This window comes from Ornithodoros turicata, chromosome 4 (assembly GCF_037126465.1).
Source record: "Ornithodoros turicata isolate Travis chromosome 4, ASM3712646v1, whole genome shotgun sequence".
NCBI classification, from domain to species: Eukaryota; Metazoa; Arthropoda; class Arachnida; order Ixodida; family Argasidae; genus Ornithodoros; species Ornithodoros turicata.
Genome location: NC_088204.1, coordinates 70,778,850 through 70,801,925, shown reverse-complemented (window position 1 = coordinate 70,801,925; position 23,076 = coordinate 70,778,850). Strand labels below are relative to the sequence as shown.

The 23,076-nt window shown below is 47.7% G+C and overlaps 2 protein-coding genes across 2 annotated transcripts in view; both read left to right on the top strand.

Moving 5' to 3' along the window:
- Positions 1-23,076, top strand: part of LOC135391810 (E3 ubiquitin-protein ligase XIAP-like) — a 235,725-nt gene that overhangs the window by 70,041 nt on the left and 142,608 nt on the right. The gene's annotated exons all lie outside the window — the stretch shown is intronic.
- LOC135391811 (E3 ubiquitin-protein ligase XIAP-like) lies at positions 2,436-21,739 on the top strand. Its single transcript, XM_064622282.1, has 7 exons — positions 2,436-2,542; positions 14,068-14,196; positions 14,327-14,452; positions 14,634-14,849; positions 15,132-15,310; positions 16,969-17,212; positions 19,843-21,739. The coding sequence occupies exons 3-7, from the start codon at positions 14,347-14,349 to the stop codon at positions 20,013-20,015; spliced, it is 918 nt and encodes a 305-aa protein (XP_064478352.1). The 5' UTR covers positions 2,436-2,542; positions 14,068-14,196; positions 14,327-14,346; the 3' UTR covers positions 20,016-21,739.

Sequence of the window (23,076 nt, the reverse complement as noted above, 5' to 3'; positions counted from 1 at the left end):
GTTCTTATTTTGTCAGTAATACCGTACAGGCACGAGGGGAGGTCGGAGGAGGTCCTTCAATACCACGGAGGAAGCTTCATGGTCTACAGAAGCATTACTTTTGCCAAAACAAATAGTTTGCACCCCACCCCCCTACAGCAGCCTTTTAATAGGTTGTAGTTAATGCACGTTAATACACATTTCTACAGGGTGTGTACAGATAAACCGAAGTGGCATTTGCGCACGTAGCTTGTTGTCTACTTAACTGACGAACTGCCGGTGGAGCACGATGGCGCATTTAGGCTACACAAAAATCGTGGACGCCATACTGCGCGTAAAAAATATACAGGGCGACGAAAACGTCGGCTTTCGTGTGTTATGGACTTAGGCTGTGAGGGCAACATGGCGGTTTCAGGAAAGTTGTGTGCAGGTTCCGCTAGGGGCATTACCGATGAGCATCCATGTGGGACACCCTTTCGGTTTCTCTACCGATACCTCCCCTAGTGGTACGTGAATACAACTCTCCCGAGGCACCCATGTTGCCCTACTCGAATGCACGGAAGCCGGTGTTTTCGTCGCTCTGTTTATTTTATACGCTGAGATTTCCATGAGGTTCCATGATGTTTCTGCAGATTTCGCAGGCATAAAAGCGCCGCCGGAAGGTCGTAGGGTTAGCAGACAATGAGGTACGCAGGCAAATGGACTTAGGTTTATGTGCACATACCCTGTAGATATACATAAGCCATAGAGCAGGGCAGCCAAACTGAAATCAAGTCGCGGGCCGCATTGACCCTAGAGCACATCATGCAGGGCCACATAGAAAAGGATGGCGGGAAGTAACATAGCATAGCCCGATATACTATAAACTAAACATACACAAAGAACAAGAACGCTGTAGTTATTGTGGAGCCGGAACGATGTGTGCAGAATTCATTACTGATAAACTCCACCTGACACAGCCAGAGAAGCTGCCTTTCCAATCGAGTACTGAAAATAGGAAAAACATTTCGAAAGAAAAAAATACTATTTACATTCTCCATTGTTGCCTTTGCTTGCAGTTTCAAGATGGTAAAAGGGTAAGGGAAAAACGAGAGAGAAACAACTAGCTGATGACAAGCAATGGCTTCGAGTTTGCTACCTTAATATGACTCTTAAAAATTAAGATACAATACCCTTTGTACATAACTGTTCCGTCTCTGTTTTGTTAGTGTGCCACTGTGTGACCTCAGAAATATGAAGAGGCCATCATAATCTTCACTGGAGTTATAGTGGTAGCTCAGCAAAGTGCACGCGAAGGCCAGGTGCTGTTTGCGTAGCTTGGTGAGGTTCATGAGGCGCAAGAAGTGCTCACATGCAAAAATTCTGCATTGCACACGGAGAGTGGTGCTCCGGGCAAGGCCACAAATAATGCCTTAAAATCTGATTTTATTAATAATACTTGTTTTCTAGTTTTTATGGGGTAGCTTCCTTCTGTTTGGTGGTAAAGTGCTCGCGGGCCACAGAAGAGGTCATCGTGGGCAGTGAGACCATGAGCTAGAGCCATAGCGGTGGTGTACAAACCGCGCCAAATTCGTGTTGAAGCAGCGTAGCAGAGTTGTGCCTAACTCGTTACAAGTAACTCGTTACTTGGTAACGGTTACTCTTTTTGGTAACGAAGTAACGATTCAGTTACTTTTTAAAAAATAGTAATAGTAACGGAATCAGTTACAAAAATTGGTAACTCGTTACTGACGTTATTCGTTCCTTTTCTTCAGCGCGGGGGAGCACATTTTGGCACTCCGTGTGGCGCAATGCGTGGCCCTGCTGACCCACGACCACGTGTGACTCATCGCAGTCCCTCATTGGATGTGTTGTTGACGTGCTGAATCGTCTTAAACGAAAGCCCTTGTCTTTTCTCTTGTTTCCGCAATCTCCGACCATCATTCCCTCCCAAGAACGGGCACCAATTGTGCTATGGCTACAAAAAACGTCTTTCGACTTCTAGCATTTTCTTGTGTTTGCTAAGCTTCTGAGCGCCTTGAATTATGGCGCAGCCCCTCGTCTGTTTTTGGGAACCTTTGGGGATCGGTGGCACGAAAACCGGTGTCTTTTCTTGTGTTTTCATAACCTCCGATCACCCCCACTTCGGCAGCAGATGTCTTCACACGAAAGAGAACGAAGATCACTGATGTAAATTTCGAGTATCAGCTTCTTGTGAAGTGCAATTTCTCATTATTAATGAGTTGAAGGCAAGTGAGGGCATGTTTGTTGGCTCCTTTAACTATGCGGCGGTAACGTAAAAGTAACTCGTTATCTGTGAGCAACGAGAGCTCGTTACTTTTGTATGTTGGTAACGAGTAACGTATTTAGTTACTTTTTTCTGAAGTAACGGGTAACGGTATTTAGTTCCTATTTTTTGGTAACGGGCACAAGTCTGCAGCGTAGTATACGTACCCTGAGGCCATTTTTTAACGCAGGTACGAGAGCTTCGACGCAAGATACGCTACATTCAACAGATTCCCTCACCCTGCTACCACACTGTTGAACCCTCACAAATTGGCTGACGCTGGACTTTTCTACACAGGTAAGTTGCGTAGTTACACTGTTATTCTTTCTCGCGAACAAGTTGTAGAACCAGCCGTATGCAATCTGAAACGTTGCTCCATGCATCATTCATGAGAAACGTTAAAGGGACTCTCGGATTCGTCTTAGTGGATTCCGAAACTTTCGCGCTCGTCTTACTGATCGTTTATCGCCGACAGCAGCGCCAAGAACCGGGTGCGAATTAATGGGGCAGCTTTTGTACGATTGGACGTAATGCATCGCAAGAGAAGAGTCAAGACGTTGGGAACATGCCCAGATTCTCCCTCCGGAAATCAGAGAAAACGTCACACGGAGATGTCCAATCAGGTAGCGCCCTCTGGCAACCGGAGGGAGAGTCGTCATTTGCATGCCGCAGAGAGTACTCTTAAAGTGCCACTACGGACTAAATCTCGTGTCTTCAGAATCCTACCCATGTTATGTTTCTGAAATACTCTTGTCAAACTTTACATACCTGCTAAATATTTCGGCTCTACGTGACGCGAAAGCTAGAGAAATTTAACTTTTTTTTTAGAACTGTGACGTCATGGTAGGCTCCGGCGGAGCGCCCTGCTCTCATCTGGCAACGTTGGTGCCCTTCGTGTCTTCCGAGGGGCTCACTTGTTGCACTCCGTTAGCGGAGCCCCGCGTGACATATCATCCGACTGCTCCGATCTTCGAGAGAACACAAAAAAGGGAGAAGCCATCTCACTCATTTTCCTCTCTTTCGATCAGTGTCACGTGACTTCTACACCACGTGATACACCCCGAACGCCGCCGTCGTTGCGAGGAGACGAGTGCCCTCTCCAGAACATGCCCTCATTGTAATTTGTGGGCTTATGATTACGTCGCCCGCTCATCGCGTCATCGAAACTTGTGGAGACTCAGCAGATCTTCGAAAATTGACAGAAATGCACAGCGTTCGTAAACAGGATTGAAATTTCGCGTATATAATCCTTGAGGCACCTTCATTTGGTGGGCTAAATAAGATAAACGCTTTTTTTTCTGAGTCCGGAGTGGCACTTTAAGGGTCTCGCGAGTCCCATTGCGGGATAAACTGAGGCGCTGAAAGCTTCCGCGTCTTCAAACGTCATGAAACGTTAAAATTTTTACGTCACAACACGACTTCTCTACCCTCCTCTGCCGATTGGCTCCTGTTCTCGCGGCCCTGGTACGCAAGCTCTGATTGGTCGGTTACAAATTTAGAACTTTCGGTGTCGCGCAAGCCGGGCGACGGTGTGCCGGCGGTGCCGGAGCAATTTCATCGTATATTGTGGAAATTTTTCGGATGTTTTTTTAGTGTTTTTCACTTGAAATGTTTGCAGTATCGAAAGTCTAAAGAGCTCGGGGCACTCGCATACTTCTGCAAGTCAATCCCTGAAAGATATATATGTGTGGCATGTCTGTTTCGCTTCTTTGGTGCGACAACGGTTCAAGATGAACCAATATAGCGTTTTTCCGCTACCAACTCGATACCAGGTGAGTCAGTTCGTATTCCCTTCTGGCGCATAGCGCCACACCTGTGGCATATACATAGCATACTTTTGTTTTGTGGCTGACAGAAGTTTCTTTTTTCACGTTTCTGATTCGTATTCTGATCTTTCATGCTCAGGTATGAGCACTCAAGTCATATCTTCTCCAGAGAAGCATCTGCATGGATAACGTACTCCGATCACTTGGGTGATCTTCATCTTTTTGCACACCAGCTGAACAACCAGTGCCAACAAGTGCCTCACTGACGAGCCCTTTCAACCGAATGCCTACACAAGCAGCAAAAGGATATGGGCATCAGACTTGCGGAGTTGCCACTCCGGAGTTGGAATGATTCCGGAATCATTCCAGATTTAGCAGAGCCCGGAATGGAATTGGAATGAAATGGCGGAAACTGTCCTAGGAATGGGAATGGAATGGTTTGGGTGCCCTGGTGACAGTTTCGGTTTCAACGTGCTGGTTTCTTCCCTCGCACCCTTTGCACCGGACCTCCACACGGCCAAGAGTGAAATAACCTTGTCTTTGTGCTTTTCCGTGCTTGGTAATGTCAATCTTCTATAGCACTGCTGGACTTGCCAGTATGGTTACCGGTCCTTTTCGTTTATTGAGGGAGTTAACGGGATGGAATTGGGTTGCCAAGTCATTCCAGGAGTGGGAACTGACCATACCTTTTCATTCCGAGGAATGGAATTATCGCAAATCTCCATTCCTCGGAATGGAATTGGAACGGAATGGGAGACCCCATTCCGCAACCCTGAATTGGGCATGTTGTTATCTGTCATGTTGCATCTGTGAATGCATATGTCTGTGCAGTCGAATCTACTACACACTACTGTGTCCTTATTTGCCGGAAATGGGGGAATGCGTCCATCTCGGACACATTATGCATGTCCCGGATAGGCTTCTCCCCCTGTTTTGAATAAATCATGAAACAGAATGATATCGTTCCGAATGGTGGTTGGCTATAGCAGCGTGCTATCGTTATCTTCCCTGATTGTTCAAAACGGGAGGCGTACACCTTTATGTGACACTTATGCTGTTCATAATTGTCACAAAAAAGGCGTACATTATTATTTCATTTTGAAGAGTGTACGCGATCCAAAACAGCAGAGGAGAAGGAGGGAGAAGCGAACAGGAAGGGGGGACCCTGTGATTGGCGAGATTAATCAGCCACGTCATCAACAAAATAACAAAATAAGAGCTACTCTGCCTTCCTGCATCGGTCGGTCTGACACTGGACGTCACGTGAGTTTTCTCGACCAATAGGGTAATACCAGTCGTCGGAAGCTCAACAAAAGCCTATCGCTTCGAAAATAGTGCCGCCACTGGCGTAGGGTCCGTGAAGATGATCCGTATTCGCTGCGATAGCTGTCTTGTTGCTGATGAACCTTAAAAACATTGTTGTGAGAGCTCCTGACGTCGATTGGGTGAGAATCATTTGATTGAGGAGAGACGTCCGAGACGGGAAACGTGTCCAGTCGTTCGCGTCTTGTCCGCTACGACCGTTAATTTCTGTGCTGGCGGGCAGCTTCGACGTCTTCGAATGCTTCCGAATTAGATTGTGGCGAACTATCGTGAACGGACGATGCGAAAACGGAGTGATTGATCCAGCTGATCACAGAATAGTGGAAAGAAGGAGGACATCTCAGGAAATCATTGCACCGCCAAAGGATATAGAGAAATCCTTCGTGTGGAAGTCGTCATTCCTTCTTCCGATTTCCCGCCCATGAACGGTAAGACAAGTTTGCTGCTTCCCACTCAAGGAAGCAATGCAGGTCTGTCGTGTGAAATGTATTACAATTCATTCACTAACGTTCGAGGCATTTCAATAGACCACCTGCCCCGACACGTCACATCAAGATGTCATGTGATTGGAAAAGATCGGATCGTTGGCAAAACAAGCCCACCTTGGTGTTGCCGTCTTGTAACTTCGTGGATTTCGCGAGATGAGGTCAGGGTAGCATCTGCCTCGCATCACCTTCGCGCAATGACATCCATCATCGGGAACCACTATCAAAACAACGCATGTGATCGCTGGCTGCCAGCGCACGTGGCTTGTTTTGCCGACGACTGGTTGTGACATCTGGCGTTGTGACGTAGATTATTTGCAAAAACAGGTTGTTTATGTGCGGTGCTGTAATCTGTAGAGTTTGAGTGCTGCTAATCAGCTTACGTGACGTATGCTGGTTGTGCTACCCAAGCCGCACAATGTACTGAAAGTCGAGTGCAATAGGGGTGGACGGTATGTGTCTTATCGATGTTCTTTAGTTATACGAGTCTGTTTAAGGCCTTCCACCTACCCGTCCACCCCTATTGCACTCGACTTTCAGTACATTGTGCTGGTTGGGTAGTTGTCTCTCCCCAAGGACCACAATGTACTGAAAGCCAAGTGCAACAGGGGAGCACGGGCAGGTGGATGGCCTTGGAGACACACTTGAAACTAAAGAACATTGATAACACACATACCGTCCACTCCTGTTGCACTCGACTTTCAGTACATTGTGCTGCTTGGGTCTCGTCGCATTTGCTGTAATCGTCGAACGCTTGTCACACGTGTGTTTTGATGTTTAAATAGGAAATCAGCATGTATTGCCTGCACACAACGGATTGAAGTAAGTGACTTGGCAGACTCAGCTACCAATAATAGGCCGTTGTGCGGCGACCAGCTCACAGTGGGTTGCTTCCCGTGCCAGATTTAGGTTGAAAAGAACAGCTCTCCGTGTTCTTTATAAAGAAACAGCTCAGCGTTCACGTGGCCATCGCTGAAAACTTAACCATAAAATGCTCTTCAGTGTTGGAACACGTAATGATCCAGTGAAGCCTGTTGCAAGACATGTGTATGCATAGTGTTACTTTTCTCTGACAATTCATGACGGCAAATAAATTTGTGCTTTATAAACTTTCATCGCTTTTCGTCCCCCGCTTTTGAGCAACACCTTCCAATGTTATAGCAAGAGGGCAAGTTGAGTGCAAATGAAAAACCTGAGAGGAGAAGGGGGAGGAGGTTAAAAAAGGAGGTCACTCTGCGGATGCTCACTTCACTCTGGACCTGCACTCGCTTTGTCCCGCGCTACGATCCGAGAAGCGATGTCAATGGCTCCTGGAGATCACATGGTTTGGAGGCCCTCCATTTTCCCTGAACCACTACGGCTGTGGGAGCATCCGTCGGCTGACTGTAATACACGTTCGTACCCACAGGGATGACACAAACCAGCCATTGTTGTAACTACCCTCAAGCGGGTGCTGTTCGCAAAAGACCGCCATCTTGTCATAGTCACACGTCATAGGCAATGTCATTTTGAGGTCATGTGACTTTGTTTGTATATTGTCTTAGCGCTTACCGACATATTCCGATCGGCATAAAGTCAGGAGATGGACGTCTTTTTCCAGCGTAAACTATACGATGCTTCTTCGGCGACATTGTAGCACATTTATCAGATCACGTCAGCTGAGTTAGTCGTAACACGGGGTCGTCATCACATTTTTGGAAGTGGTCAGCAGCACGAGCCCTCATGTACAAAACTACGCGTTTCATTAGAGGATTATGGATATAAATAATTACCGCGATTAAAAAATTTCCAAAGCGGCGCACAGAAAGGGCAGACGTATTGTTTACAAGCGGTATAGCCGCCGATTACGGGTGCGCCCATCTTCAAGTTCACAACGTATGCTGTGATGTGCGACCATGACCTACCCAGAATGCATTGCATTTGCCCGGCACGCTTTCGTCTATGCAGCAATACATTACATTGGATGGCGCCCCTGGTGTTCGTACCCCTGGTATCCCTGCAACATGCAGACGGTGACAGACATATCATTACAGACGTCTACAATAATGTCATGGAATGTATCTTCTGGGTTGGCGCCGGACGTGTCCGTACAGGCAGAGTACAACACGGTGTTCCATGCATATTAGTTGCGTCAGAACTCACACTCACCACCGAAAGTTTACGTACTTAATCGAGGACAAGCGTGTTTGCGGGCACTTTCGTGTGTTAAAGGAAATTTTACGCTCCTGTTTCTGTGTTCGAACTGGAAACCTGGTAGTGTTTGTCTGTGTGATGCTGCACACAGAGCCTAAGCACTAGAAGAGCGTTAATTATTGCACAGTATTAATTAGGAAAATTAAATCCGACGGCAGGTTGAGCCCCGCAACAGCTAAAAAAGTCATGATCGGAGTACTCCCGTCATGTGATACCTAAGTAACATACGATGAACTTATGACCGGCTGCTAATTACCTGCCGATAATTTCCTGCCTAATTAGATAATTTTCTGCCGAAATTGAACAGAACCTGACAGCGGTGCCAGGTATCTACTGTAATGTTCGGGGATACACCAAGTGTGCTGTTTCGACAAGTGTGCCACAGGTTTCCAACGGATAATGCGCGGAAACGAAAGTGCTTGCAAGCGCTTGGTTAAGACATTCCTGATCCTCGCCGTATTTGCTCAGCCCATTTCTCTGACGAGTCGTGCGAAATGGTAGCAGCGGATGGTCGAAAATGTCTCGAACAGACCGCAGTCCTGACACCAGTGTTTCTCCTTGCGACGTCTGACGATGCGAACACCAGTGCACACGAGGAATGTATTTACCGATACACGGGAATATCACACACACACACATATATATAGTTCATTTCAAATTCAGATTTCTTTTGTGATGCCTACGCTAGGCAATGTACCAAACGGAACCCTTCCCCTGGGGAGCCCTGCGCTCTCGCAGCAGAATGTAAGTATGAGATAAATTGCGTGCTAGACACTGACCGTACTCTTCATTTATATCAGCGACACAGGCTTCCATCGCGACTGACAAGGAAGTGAAAATCGAAAGTAAAAGCATGCAAACGGATGATTTACCGTCAACCCCTCTCAACCTCTCTACAGGGTGATTTCAACACCCATTGTCCATACACCCTCATGCTCAGTGGTGTGACAAGCGCTTGTTTGTTTAAAATTGTAACTTCTCCATTCCTTGTAGGTGCATGATGGGACAATATCTTCACCATTGGTAGAACCAGCCGTTGAGTCATATCGGGAACCTCAAGATGACAGTTTTGAATGGTACATAGCCTGCTGATACAAGTTCGCAGATACTAAATGCTCGTCTAATTTGTATGTATTGGCATCGAGGCAGAATTTGTAGTGTTATGCCCTCTGCTTCACCAGACCACAAGAAGTACATCATATTCAGAACTCCACTATTAGAACTGTTTGAGAAATGCAGAACTTACGGTGCATCGCACAATGTGGGCACAGATGTTCGCGTCACGCTTCTCACCGCCAAAGCTGAGTGCCCAAGTGAACACAGTTTATCTTGGAAACGTCAGCCAGAGGTGAACAAGATGGCTCATTCCTCTGCCGTCGGCATCGGGACGCATTTGCCGCAAGGACACCTGAACTGAAGTAGCAATACCAGATTTTCGCTGTGAGGCTCTCAACATTTGCACTACACATGAAGACTGTTTCCCACGCGGCCAGGTGACGGCGATGACGGCAATTCATCCTCCGTCGACGATTCTACGGATGGCCTCGTGTCATGCTGTGTCTGCGGCGCGCCCTCGTAAGAATGAAAGTTTTGCCGGCGTTACTGCTGGACTATCCGAAGCTCGAGGGCATTCAGGTTTGGTAAATTCGACATCACACGGCGTGTCCCCAAAACATTTCGGCCATTACGGTTTCGCCACAGACCCGGACGCGGGTAAGGAAGGCGAGACTAGCCATAGCAGACACTGGGAACTCACCCGGGACGACCGGTGACGAATATAACCGAAAAAAAAGAGAGAGAGACGAGGGGAAAAGAAGGCGCGTCTCGCTATCGGACAGAAGACTCACCAACACAGACCGGAAGCCCAGGGAAGCAGCTTTTTGGGACCGACAAGATTGAGAGGCCTTCTGTGCACCAGGAATGCATGCTGCGCTCGTACTTTTTGTGAGAGCATATATCTCGCGGCTTGTAATCCTACTTTCTACTTCTCCTGATATATTTTTCGAGACTTTCCATGTTCCTCTTATGACCAACATTGCGAGCAAGAGGAGGATATCTTGGTTCCCATGTTGGCAAGGTTTTGTCGTGTGTCTTCATTCTACACCTGGACCCTGAGCTCAACATTACATTAACGTTACATCTCGGCCAGTTGGTGACATTCCACCATGTGCGCAGAATACTTTACCACCAAAACAAGACAGCGTCTAGATAGGGAGCCACCATGGCTCCCTATCTAGACGAGCCACCATGGCTTTTACCTCACCTGGAAACTGAGCGTCCTCTGGCCAGCGAAGTGAGGCAGACATGCACGACAAGAAAAAATAAATAAATCTCTCCTGCCAGGTTCGTGTATGGAATTGGCCTGCCATGCGGGATGTCATGTATTAGATAGACACGGCATTGTACTAATGGTAACTTAAGGGAATATGTGGCGGCCCGTGTGTGATGACGAAGACGTGCCTCTGCTGCCACGCGCTACGGCGCTGGCACGGCAGTTCTACCGGCACCGTCCTAGCGTGAGGCCACGACCATCTGCCCGCTGGGACATTCCATCATCGCCGGTCAGGACTCATGTAGAGGGACACCACCTCCTCTACATTTGGTGACCCGAACGTGATGTCCAAGGAATTCTAGAGATGTCTTTCCGAACTCACATTTCTGTAGGTTGATAACGATGCCATGAGCATCGAGGCGGGAGAAAACCTGGCGGAGGTGGTCGTGGTGCTCCTGTTCGGTCGCACTGGCAACCAGCAGATCGTCCATATAAGCGAACGTGAAAGGCAGTCCGCGGAGAACAGAGTCAATGAATCGTTGAAACGTTTGGGCTGCATTGCGCAGCCCAAAGGGCATGCGCAAGAACTCGAATAATCCAAAGGGTGTTATAATGGCGGTTTTGGGGACGTCTTCGGGGGCTACAGGGATCTGATGATATGCTTTTGTTAAATCAATCTTGCTGAAAAACTTCATGCCGGCGAGGTGGAAAGAAAAGTCTTGAATATGGGGCAAGGGGTAGCGGTCGGGCTTGGTGATGACGTTGAGAGCCCTGTAGTCTCCGCAGGGACGCCAGTCCCCGTTTTTTTTGGGGACCATATGAAGAGGCGTTGCCCAGTCACTAGAGGAGGCGCGGACGATTCCAATGGCGAGCATGTGCTCAAATTCACTGCGGGCTACCTTCATTTGATCAGGAGAGAGTCGTCGGGGCTTGAAATGCACCGGCGGACGTCGCCACACGCTTCACGATGGCACTCCTCGGGCTACCACCAGCGGCACCTTCCCGAGCATCACGCTCCTGTACCGGTCGCGGTACGCCGCTGTCGACCGCGCCACCCGCATCTGCTACGCCAGCGGTCAAGGAACCCTGCCCGCCTCGCCTTCCCACCTGGCTTTTGTGCAACATAGTGGCAGTCCAGTCCATCCACTTGCGGTCAAGGGGCACCGGGACCAACGTTCAACCGGGGTCACGCACGGAGGCCACAGTGAGTTTTACTCCCGGTCTCCACGTGCTTCACGATGGTCCTCCCCGGCACTCTCCGTGGTGAAACACTACGAGCTCAACGCTCACGAACCGGTCGCGGTTCTGTCGCCCCACTCTCTTATCACTTCGGCCTACATGCATGCTCTCCGCCTTGGCCCGCCCCTGGAACCCTCCCGGCCAGCTCTTGTCCGCACCGTTCAGCCCACCACTTCTGCCCACTCATCACAAGACGCAAGACCAGCCGTCCCTGTACTGCGTGTCGCCCGTCTTCCTCCTCTTCCTGTATCGACGCGGAATCTCAACCGCCAGCTCTACACCGCTCCGCGTCTGAGGGGGGGAGTGATGTGGCGGCCCGTGTGTGATGACGAAGACGTGCCTCTGCTGCCACGCGCTACGGCGCTGGCACGGCAGTTCTACCGGCACCGTCCTAGCGTGAGGCCACGACCATCTGCCCGCTGGGACATTCCATCATCGCCGGTCAGGACTCATGTAGAGGGACACCACCTCCTCTACATATAGAATTGTATTGTTAGAGATAGAGATCAGTGGCCAGTGGAGGATATTTGTCAACAGATGCGGCTGCACACCTTTGCTTGCTGAGCATTTACAGGTGATGACATACACGAAAAAGAGTAATATTTTAAAGGAAGTCTTCCCAAGAATTCGAAAAAAAAAAATTGGTGAGCATCACACCGAACACGAACCAACTCCTGCATACCGAATACAACATTAGCATTCATTTTGCAAGAGTAATTAATTCGTAAATGATGACAATTGCAAACCGAAACTTAAATACGAAGAGCAGAAAACACAGCTGCATACTACGGCGGTTCGTCCGGAGGAGGGTACCGTGACGTCACCTTGCATTGTCGCCTGCTTCCAAGCCTGCCTTCTTTGTTCCTTGTCGGATGCCGAATGATGTCAGCTGCGTATTGCTTTCAGCGACCTCTCGCTTCACAGAAGCGAAGCGCTCGCTTCGTAATAAAGTCGTTTGAGTAAAATATGCGCAGTTTTGGACCGAGATATTTCGTACACATGTTCCTGAAATCCCAAAGATTACGGATATACAACATCCTTTCTGGTGATTTTTTTGCGGAGCCCTACTTTAAAGGTTTTACTGTTTTTAAAAACGGCACGAGATAGAGGTGATGTATAAACGTGCCATTTTACTACATTCTGAAGCATTTTTGGGTCTCTGTATGGACCATTTCGCATGCGAATGCACAGCGCATACATGGCTCCCGTTCTGGCTGAAAACAGCAGCCGGAACCATTACTACGCTAATGCTACAATATACCATTTTCCCGTTCCTGGAATCCTTCCGTCAGTGAGTGCTAGGCTACGCTTCTCGGGTTTCGGCACCAAAAATGGAGGGAAATGACTCGGGAATGATAACGAGAAGCTTTAATGCAGAATGGCTGCACCATCGCTGCACCGCAAACACCACCTAGACAGAGAAAGCCTGCTTACTCGTCAACGTGACGTAACACCTAATAGTCAGCCAATCAGGATCGTGTTCTCAACGGTGGCAGCCAATCACGAACGTGCTTGCACCGGTCATGGCCATGAACACGAACCACCGTCATCTGCGAGTGGTGATTGTACGTCCCCGCGTACTAAATGGAAAAAATTGAAAACTAAGCGCAAAACGGCCCCAATTTTGCTCAAAACTGATTTTCTGGAAAGTGTGTCGCACGTTTTGTCTAAATATTCGGGTCTGCAGGTTCCAAGTAAGCTGCAGTCATTTGCGGGTTCTTGAATTCGCAGAACGGCGAATTGCAGTAGCAGACGATTTCTGGCTATATATGTTCACGTCGCGAAGGAGGGAGAGGAGGAAATAAGCAAGCCTTCTGTATCTAGGTGGCGTTGGCACTGAACTCAACAAGTGCGAGAATCTTCTTTCACTTCTTCAAAACAGTGGAGCACAGCATATTGGTCTGGCATGGGATGGCATTGCGGGCTCCAGGGTCATGTTGCATACATCAAACGGACTCTTAAAGATTGTACAGAAAGAAGCAGTAGAAACAGGGCTCGAAACCTGAGATTGATACTCAAGAAGTGGACACAAGCAGTACACTGGAACAAAGGACACGAAAACGAAACAAAAACAACAACAACTTTATTTTGAGATGGAGAGTGGGGAGGTTCATCGCCAGAGGCGATACTCTACCCCATTGCTGGTGGGGATGTGGGGAATAAAATAATGAGCCCCTTCACATTAACGATTGAGGTCCGATGGTGTCCGAAAACGAAACCGTGCGGCACTTCCTCACGTGCATTTGGTTTCACCCAGTAGCAGACGACACTCGAGAGGGCGCCACATCTCACGCAAACGGTCCATTTGCAAAAAGACGTGAATACTGCACGAATTCAACACGTTCCTAATTGTTTAAAGAAGCGGAATAGGTACATATTTGTTTGTAGTGTCGCCACTGTGATTTTTCGCCCCCTTTCATGTATCCTTCGAGCTGACCCTGTTGTCTTTCCCGAAAACTGGCAAGCCGGGATATCTGACCCCGCAAGATACATGTGGTATTACATTCCGCCGACTTATGAGACACAATCTTTGTTCTGTTGCAGGTGAAAGCGATACAACCTTGTGTTTCTACTGCGGGTTAAGACTTATCCATTGGGAGCCTTTTGACGACCCGTACACGGAACACGAGAAATGGTGTCCGAGCTGTGACTACATTCGTTCCGTAATAGATCGTGAGTACATCTGCACTGTGAAGGCATATCTCTACTACATCAGTTAGCTTGCATTAGGTTTGCATGCTCGAATGTGCTCAGTGAACATGCAGTCGTACACCGCTAACTGACCCGCAATTTTTTTTTCAAGGCAACAACCGTGACTCACGGATGACCAGCATGGTCCCATGCGCTCAACCACAAGGTTACACAGTCGAATATGAACGTATCGGGGCAACAAACTCCCATGCACATGGCAGTGAAAATCCCATACAAAGTAAGACACCCTCCCGTTTCGGCATCCATGAATAGACCTCGGAAACATTACTGGCGTTTGCATTGCTACGTTAGAAGACATGCTCCCATCAATTGACGAATTTTCTGCCCGTACCGACAAAATACCTGCCCGCTTGGTGTTCTTATAGGCGATAATGTGTACCCGCGCTCGTGTTTTCCAGATGAGCGTACGCCAGACATTTTGGGGCTGAGCAGCTCAGGTCTCGTCCAGCAAGAGCAATATGCGGCATCGAGGAACGCATACACCGTTCCTCATTCGAGACCAGTTCACCCACACTATGCCACGTTAGCAAGCAGGGAGTCGTCTTTTGAGTCTTACCCAAGAAATGCCAAGGGAAACAAGGAGAAGATGGCCAAGGCAGGATTCTTCTTCACTGGTAACACGTAACCTTTTTTTTTCCTCTCGTGAGTCCATATCGGCTTCTCTGCAGTCGCGGTACTAGTCTGAAAACCGTAGGTTTTACAGCACGAGAAATATACCAATACGGTAGCGTTTCCTTGAGTTTGGGGAAAGACACAAGAGAAAACACGGAGTACAAGAACGGCAGAACTCTCGAATGAAAAAAGGGGGTGTAAAATGGGGGTGAAAAAGAAAACAAACAAGAGAAACACGTGTTACTGTGTAGCCCTTCGAGAATGCCATTCTTCTAATTCCACAGGTACTGATGATCGAACTACGTGCTTCCAGTGCGGGAACTCTCTGTGCAGTTGGGATGAAGACGATGACCCGCTACTTGAACATGCCAGGTGGTATCCAGACTGTCCTTATGTGGTCCTCATCCTAGGAGATGAAACGATCAAGGACGTGAGACAGGCGCACAGGAATACCCTTGCACAGGTACGATGTTTTGGTAAACGAGCTGTAGACTGTAGTGCAAAAAAGTTCGAACTCTCACGTTATGAATTTCGAAGTGTTGTGTCAAGTACATAACGAAATTTTGAAGTCCCATATCCGTTGTTTACTTGAATAGGTCCCGGACATAGGTCCACATAGTCTCTATATGTGGACGCACCTGTGTCGCCCAGTCTATGCCAGAATCCTCGCATTGGTTACGGTGGCAGTTTACCAAAGTGCACGCGAAGACCATGTTGCTATGTCCCTCAATGATGGAACGTACTTGAAGCACTAAGTGCACAAATAGTAGTTTAAAGGGACGGTCGCATACGTTCCGGTCGATTGAAAATACTTTGTCACATAATTCCTCGCGGACCACACACCACGGTATCGAAAATCCCACGCGAAATACCGGTGTATATAGTTACACCGTTATCCGACGGAATACATGACAAGAGCAGACGATGGATATTGAGGGTATGCCGGAATTGCCTCTCTGGAAAAAAGAGAAGACGTCATTCTGTAACCAGCCAATGATGGCACACCTTTGAGGAAAGGAATGCCGCGGCCGTATATACCGGCGTCTCATAGAATTACGAGCGCGTCTTGACGACGCCTTTCCTCCTCTGCGTGCCGCCCTCTCACTCCTGACCATATGGAATGACGTCACGCCGCTGGAGCTTCTGCAGCCACAGAGGTGGCGCTGACTTTTAAAATTCGTTCAGTTAATGTCTAAGTACTTTCGGAAGGACAAAAATTTGCCGGGTGGACTGCTGGCCGATGCCGAACACAGTGGTGTCGATTTCGTAGAAGGATTTCCAAATGCGACTGTCCCTTTAAGTGCATTTCTGCATTACTTGTACGTTACTTTAACTACATTTTAAATCATGTACTTTGTAGAGTACTTGAAGTACTTTTTCCCAGTACTTTTCCGTGAAGTACTCCAGGACCCAAACTCGGGCTCCAGACAAGAAATCACAAAAAAGTATAAGACTGCACCCTACTAAAGACGCTAAAATGACAACAAGAAGACGAAAACACGAAGCTAACGCTCTCTGTGTGTTGATAAGTCTGTGTTTTCTGTGTCTGTTTAGTCTGTGTGATCTGCGCGTTTTCGTCTTCGTGACCTCATTTTAACACTTCTTGTCGGATGCGGTACGACAGTCACAGTCCGCTTTTAAAGAGTACCTTTGTGTATTTAAGGAGCACCTTACTTGGTACTCCACTTTAGGTACAATGGTTAGGTACTTTGCCCATCACTGTCTGTAACCTTGTGAGGTTCATAAGGCACAAGAAGTGCACACATGCGTATATTCTGCCTATCATGAACAGGTGCAGCACCCGGTAAGAGCAAAAATAATGCATCAAAATCTGGTTTTATTCCCAATAATTCATTTTTTTCTTTTTTGAGTGGGAGCTTCGTTCTATTTCATTGTCAAGGGTCCATGCGCCACAGACTAGGTCATCGCGGGACACATGGAGCCCGCGGACCTCGTGTTTTGTAGTAGAAGCAGGTGACCACCAGGAGGTGATGACCATTCCGTTTGTTACCAAAATAGCTTCACTTTGACACAGATGTATCCGGATAATCCGGATAATCCGATTTGGGCTTCAGTGCTTAAGTAGGCTATTCTAATAACGACTCAGGCTTGATCTTACAGCGCCAAACCGCAGAAATCTGTCGATCGGATGATCTCAGCAATGTGTTGCTGCGTCATCTGATGTCGTCACCACTTGTACACCGTCTGACAGCGCAAGGCATTGATCACCTCATCGTGGAATTAGCGATACGGAAGAGGCTTAACGGCGAAGGGTTGATTGACGTACTGGACGAACAAGACCTGCGTCGGGCTTTGACGGACGTTGTCTCGTTGCCGGAGAACGTCAGAACAAAAGAAGTTCCAAGTGAGTAGCAAAGCAATTCATGAAATAGCGACCACGCTCACTGATCACGGGAAACACGTTCCTGTATGTTGATAAAGCATACATTCGCTTGGCATAATGCGAGGAAATAAAATGAGTAAGTATAGGGCGTTACGACGACTATGCAAGCATTATCATGAGCACCTGAACAAAATGATATCCGAGCCCTGACAACGACAAAAACAAAACCGGAACCCATTCAATCCTGATGATACCTTATAATATGCAGAGAGAGGATTCCTGTAGCTGTTGCATGCACCAACCTCGGCTAGTGCAATGGGAGTTTAATGCAACAGTAACACGATCCCTGATTTCTCCTCTGTCCCAGCTCCTCTCCCCACTCTTGGGGGTGGATAGGTCTGCCCTAAGATGGCGCTGTGTTCTGCCGTCACTACGGTTGGTGATACAATTGAGAGCGCGTAGCTCTCGTAAAGTGCATGGCGCTACTACCTTCAGCATCTATGGATGTCCTCACACATTTCTTAAGATAGCATAACGGGCCAAGGAAGTGTTCAGATTACATGCTGTATGTCATGGTTGGTAGCTATATCTCTCGGCTATTAAGTTAGCTTCTGCGTGTCAACCCTAGAAACATTTCCATAGCGCTGAGTAGATGATGACACGTGCACACACACATAGAGAACTGATGCTGAGATGGGGCTGACCAGCAAGGTGGGCGCTGCCCCATTGCCAATTGTAGAGAATGAAAGGTGATGGTGGAGATGGCAGTTCAGGTGACCAAAGCATGCTGGAGAGGCCGGTTGATAACCGAAACTCTCAAAAGTGACGGATACGCTGATACATATGAGCGGGACTCGACCACGGGCCCAGTACCTTGCGGAGAGTAACAAGGTGGTGGTCGAATGCATGCATCCTATATGTTGCAAGGTCTCGCGTTCTCGCGCAGTGCATGTGGTACAAAGGTCTGATGGCGCGCGGCCAAAGCGCCGGCTTCATAACTGGGGCAGAACAATATACAGTCAACCCTCGATTTATGAACACCCTCGGTTCCCCGAAAAATCGTTCATAAATCGAGGGATTCATAAATCGAAAATTGCGTTAAGTGAGTACTATCGAGCAAATCGAACAGTATTTCCGAGTTGGAATTGTGTTTACAATGCAATATATTGTGTAATTTTGTTTTCGACCATGCCTTCTGCTGTATCAACCTCACAAAGAACAGACGTTAGTGCAATCACACTCTGTTTATTATGCAATACTAAATTGTTTAATATTGCTTTGGATTTTAATGGTTTTGGACTTTAATATTTGCTTTAATTTCTTTGGACCATGCATTCCGCTGTGTCAATCTTGGAAAGAGGAGATGTCACCACATTCGCACTCGACTGGTCTCGGATTTCCTCCGGGATTTTTAACATCCGTTTAATAATCCCCGGGTGACAGCGACACCTTATTCATCAATTGAGGTCAGGAACAATTGGTCGCCCCTTGTGCGACTCCGGAAAACCCGTTTGTTGTTCGGATTTTGAGGGGTTAAGAACCGAGGGTGCAATAACTGGAAAACGTTTTGTCCGTTCAGCCATCATTCACAAGACCATGAAATAAACCCTTTAAAGGTTTCTGTTGACTTCGGAACGATCCGTTCATAAATTGAAGGCAAAAACGCTGGTCAACTCCTAGTTGGTTCCCAGAAATTGTATTATCCCCGCTGTATTAAAACTGGCTCTTAACTGGGGTAAACGCAACGTGCAGCCGCATGCGGTGAGGAAGGGATGCGCAGTGTCGCAGAAGGCCAGGAGGAAGTGAAAGTGAGAGAGATGGATCCACGGCGTGGAGCAGAAAGTAGGATGTGCACCCACTGAGATCTCCTATTGTCTGCAAGAGTAGAGCAGAGTAGATGACAAAGAGTCGCGTATGATCTTTCCTCTTTTTCATCACTCACAAACTGACATACCTCGAACGTGAAATCTGGTATCATTAAGCGCTAAAGCAACACCTAAATTAACTACGTCCACCTTTTTTTCTGTTTCGTCTACCATGAGCCACACACTCTCAGAAACAAAAAAGGGAATATAGCAAACTCACTTGGGGCTGTTCATGCTCTTCACACATATGACTCCCTTTGGGGAGTGCACGCAACACCCCGCATTAAATACGGTCACGGAAAGGTGTCGCTGCAACGCCCTCTCAGTTCGCAAAGGTGTGCATCATTTGACGCCCTTTTTTTCTACGAATGTACATTCTACATGCCGGAACAGCTGTCCAGTGCTGGTGTGGCGACGTGTGGGAGTTATCAGCACACATTCTACACATTAGTTTGCGAGCGACGGTTAGCCGACGTTGACGTGGTATGCGCAAGGTGCACCATAGTCATACAACAGTACCATGTCAGATAAGATAGCATGATCGCACCATAGTCCCTCCCTACAGAGCGCCGTAGGAGAAACGCGGTGAGTTCACGACCCCCTTTAATTTGAGAGAAAAAACAAGCAGGAAACAAAGCCTTTCCGCTTTCCAAAGCCGTCCTTCCGTTGATGTGTGATTCTTTTACTTTGTGCAAGTGGTTCTTTTCAACGGTAAACCAATGCAGCGACTTGAGCTGTCCCACAACTCTTCTTTCTGATATCCTTTCTTGTTTCCTTTTCCAATAGAGGCTGATACAGGTGACCTAAGCAAGTGCGTCATCTGCAACACGGAGGACCGCCGTATCATATTTCTTCCCTGCAATCATCTGATCGCGTGTATCGGGTGTGCCGCGTCCTGCAGCGTTTGTCCTTCCTGTAAGCGGCCGATTGCAACCAGGAGGCAAGCCTTCTTAGCCTGAAAAGGACGGGGAGAAGGGCCGGTCACATAAAGAGGAATAGGCAGCCTGGGCCTAGCAAACAGACGACATAACGTACACTGGACAGGCGCAGGACGGCAATGGTTCGAAGAACAATACTGCATCTTCCAAAAGCTTCAAAGGACGGAAGAACAATACAATACTGAATAGAACATATAACCATTTTGGATAAAACTCTAAGATTTTACTCAACCAGTATAGTCACTGATAGAAATGTGTGATTGTAAGTGCACACGGTAGAACAGTTGCACATATCTTGGATATATGCACAAGTGCGGCACGGTGTTCCCTCTAGCGTGGAGACATGTGTGCTGTACGATCAAAAGTTCATCACAAACTTTTATTTCGAAAGTCTCCAATCCGACACATGTGCACTGGTGCACAATGTGGCAGTCGCCAGTTAAGTTACTAGTTGGCGGTCGATGCAAGGTGCTATCCTTCAACGCCTCCACACCCGCGAACATTCTTATTACCTTGGACCTCAAAACCTTCAACCCGTTTATTATCAGAAATACCTTGGCTTTTTCTCCAAGTGTTTTGTTTTTGTGTTTTTGTGGTGTATCCAAGTGTTTTTGTGTCATATGTTTTGGTCAGAAAACATTACTCATGTTTTCTCATGTACGCGAGCTGCGCACTTGCACGGTAACCTGTTCAAGAAGGTTGCTTACATATGTTTTAGAGACCCACGCTGGAGTATGCTTCTCCAATATTATACTCTTATCACGTGACCCTTTCCCACTTAATCGAAGCAGCGGAGAATCGAGCCGTGTGCGACATCTTCGGCAACAAAAGCCATAACATAGAATGGTAGACAATCCACCGCGCCGGTGAGGAAATCCTAAAGGAAAAGTTTTAGGACGAGAGCCGCCGACATTTTGGCTAGGCGCCTTGCTGATCATTGCTATGGGTCTCAAAGGGTCAGGAATGACGCTTTAAAGGACGACGACGGGTTTTCGTTAAAATACCCACGCACCATCTTGACCTATAACACGTAAGAACCTTTAACCCGCCTTTGCTGAACGAAAATATTCGCGAGACAATAGACCTCATGTAAAATTAGCTTTCTTCCTACCAACCTTGGGCTTACTTTGCTCTCATTCGTTTACATCTCACGTGTGCAACTGAAATGTGCGAACTCACGCATGGTTTACTCTGCATACAACCCTAAAGATTCCACCGAATGACGCTGTTACTTTTGCCTTCCTGCTCTTATCTGTCATGAGGTTTTCTGCCGTTGAGGATGTCATTGGGTTTTCTCTGGGTCTTTCCGGCAGACTTTCTAAACTGCTAACCCCCCTGTCTCCCACGCCTTCCTGCTGTCCTCTCTGCATGAGTTCCCGTCCGCAGTTGCTTCGCGGCGCTAGCAGCGGATAAAAAATAATAAGCTAATTTACTCCCGAAACGTTTCCCATCCTACAACTCAAGAGCTATTCTATATGAACTATTCAATGCGCCGGGATGCTCTTCACCTGCGATTGCCTTCACCGGTGCATTCACAAGTAGTGAACACAGGAAAGACAGAAGCAGTGTCGTTTACCAACAAAGTAAGCCCTACAGTTTTTGCCTAAACTGTACGGCACAGATCTACGTAGGGTGTCTGCTGTCGAAGACTTTGACATCTGGTTGGATCACCGTCTCGCGTCTAATGTGCGCGTTGATCATGTTGTAAAAAAAATAAATAAATAACAGTGTATTTCTTGGTCTTATTTCCACACTGACTCGTGACTTGAGCGGACCAGATTGTTCGCAGACATCAGTTGCTTATCAGGTTCTCAGCCGCCATCCTGGCCACCAGGGGGTTGGACTCCCTCTTCTTCCATAAACCGGGGATGTTAAGCGTTGTTGCGGGTACGAACCCACGCCATGGCCGCGCAGGTGGACTACCTGGGAGCCGAGGAAGAGCCCCTGTGTTGGTTAGAGAGCTGGTGGCAGTAGCCAGGCGTCCTAGGAATGTGTGTGTCCTTTGTTCGAGGTCTGTGAAGAGGGAATGCTTGTTAATAGATGTTGCCGCATTATCCAGAAACTGGAGTTCTTTGAGCTCAGAGTGGACACTGACAGGCTTTTCCTTAGCTTCCAGGTACGTTTGGGTCACGCTAGAAAAGGTAGGGAGACCAAGCGCAGTTCTTATTCCGGCGCGATGAAGGCGCTCAAGGGCCTGCCACTGTGTAGGCGCAAGGTCTACGTACGGCGCCACGTAGAAGGCGTGACAAGATGAGGGTTTTGTGAAGGGTGAGCAATGACCACGCATTGCAGCCCCACGATTTACCGCTGATTCTGCGAAGCAGGTTCAGCGTTTTCTTTCTCTGTGTGGTTCTCTTACCTGAAACGCAGAGTGCACTACTATAATGTGCTTCATAATGCAGCAAAGCACACCTGACTTCAACAACACGATCTCAGCACAGAACTTCCCAATTTCTAATATGACTGGCGTGGATGGAACAGAGAAATCCTGGATTGGTTGTCCTGTCTGAAAAGCAACGTGCGCTTTCTATGATGTGCTTTATAATGCAGCAATCACACATGGCTTCTTTAACGCAATCGCGGCACAAAGCTTACCTACAAGAGAAAATGACATCTTGTATGCTCTATTGTTCTGTCGGTACCTGCAGTTCTTCAAGAAGGAATGATTCAGTCTCCCCCATACTGCAAATCGTTGGAACCGGCAGTTGTTGCTTATTACGAGCATGATTTCCTGGGCAGTGAGAAGAGATAGCCGAATGTGAAGCAAACACCTCGCTTTGCATCCAGGCGCAAAACATGGAAACTTATACAGTCGGACCTCGTTTTATGAACCCTCAATATACGAATTCCCTCAACTTACGAACGGTTCCACAGGGAACCAAACTTTTTCCGTGTATTTTAACCTCGTTTTACGAACCCTCGATATCCGAACTATGAACGGATTATTAGGGAACGGACCCAAAGTAGCCAAGCCACTCTGACCTCGATATACGAACGGGCGTTATGAACGTACAGAGGACAGGCCAATGGACCGGAGGATAATGAAAGTTCCTCAGTGCATGCTGTCAAGGTCTAACATACA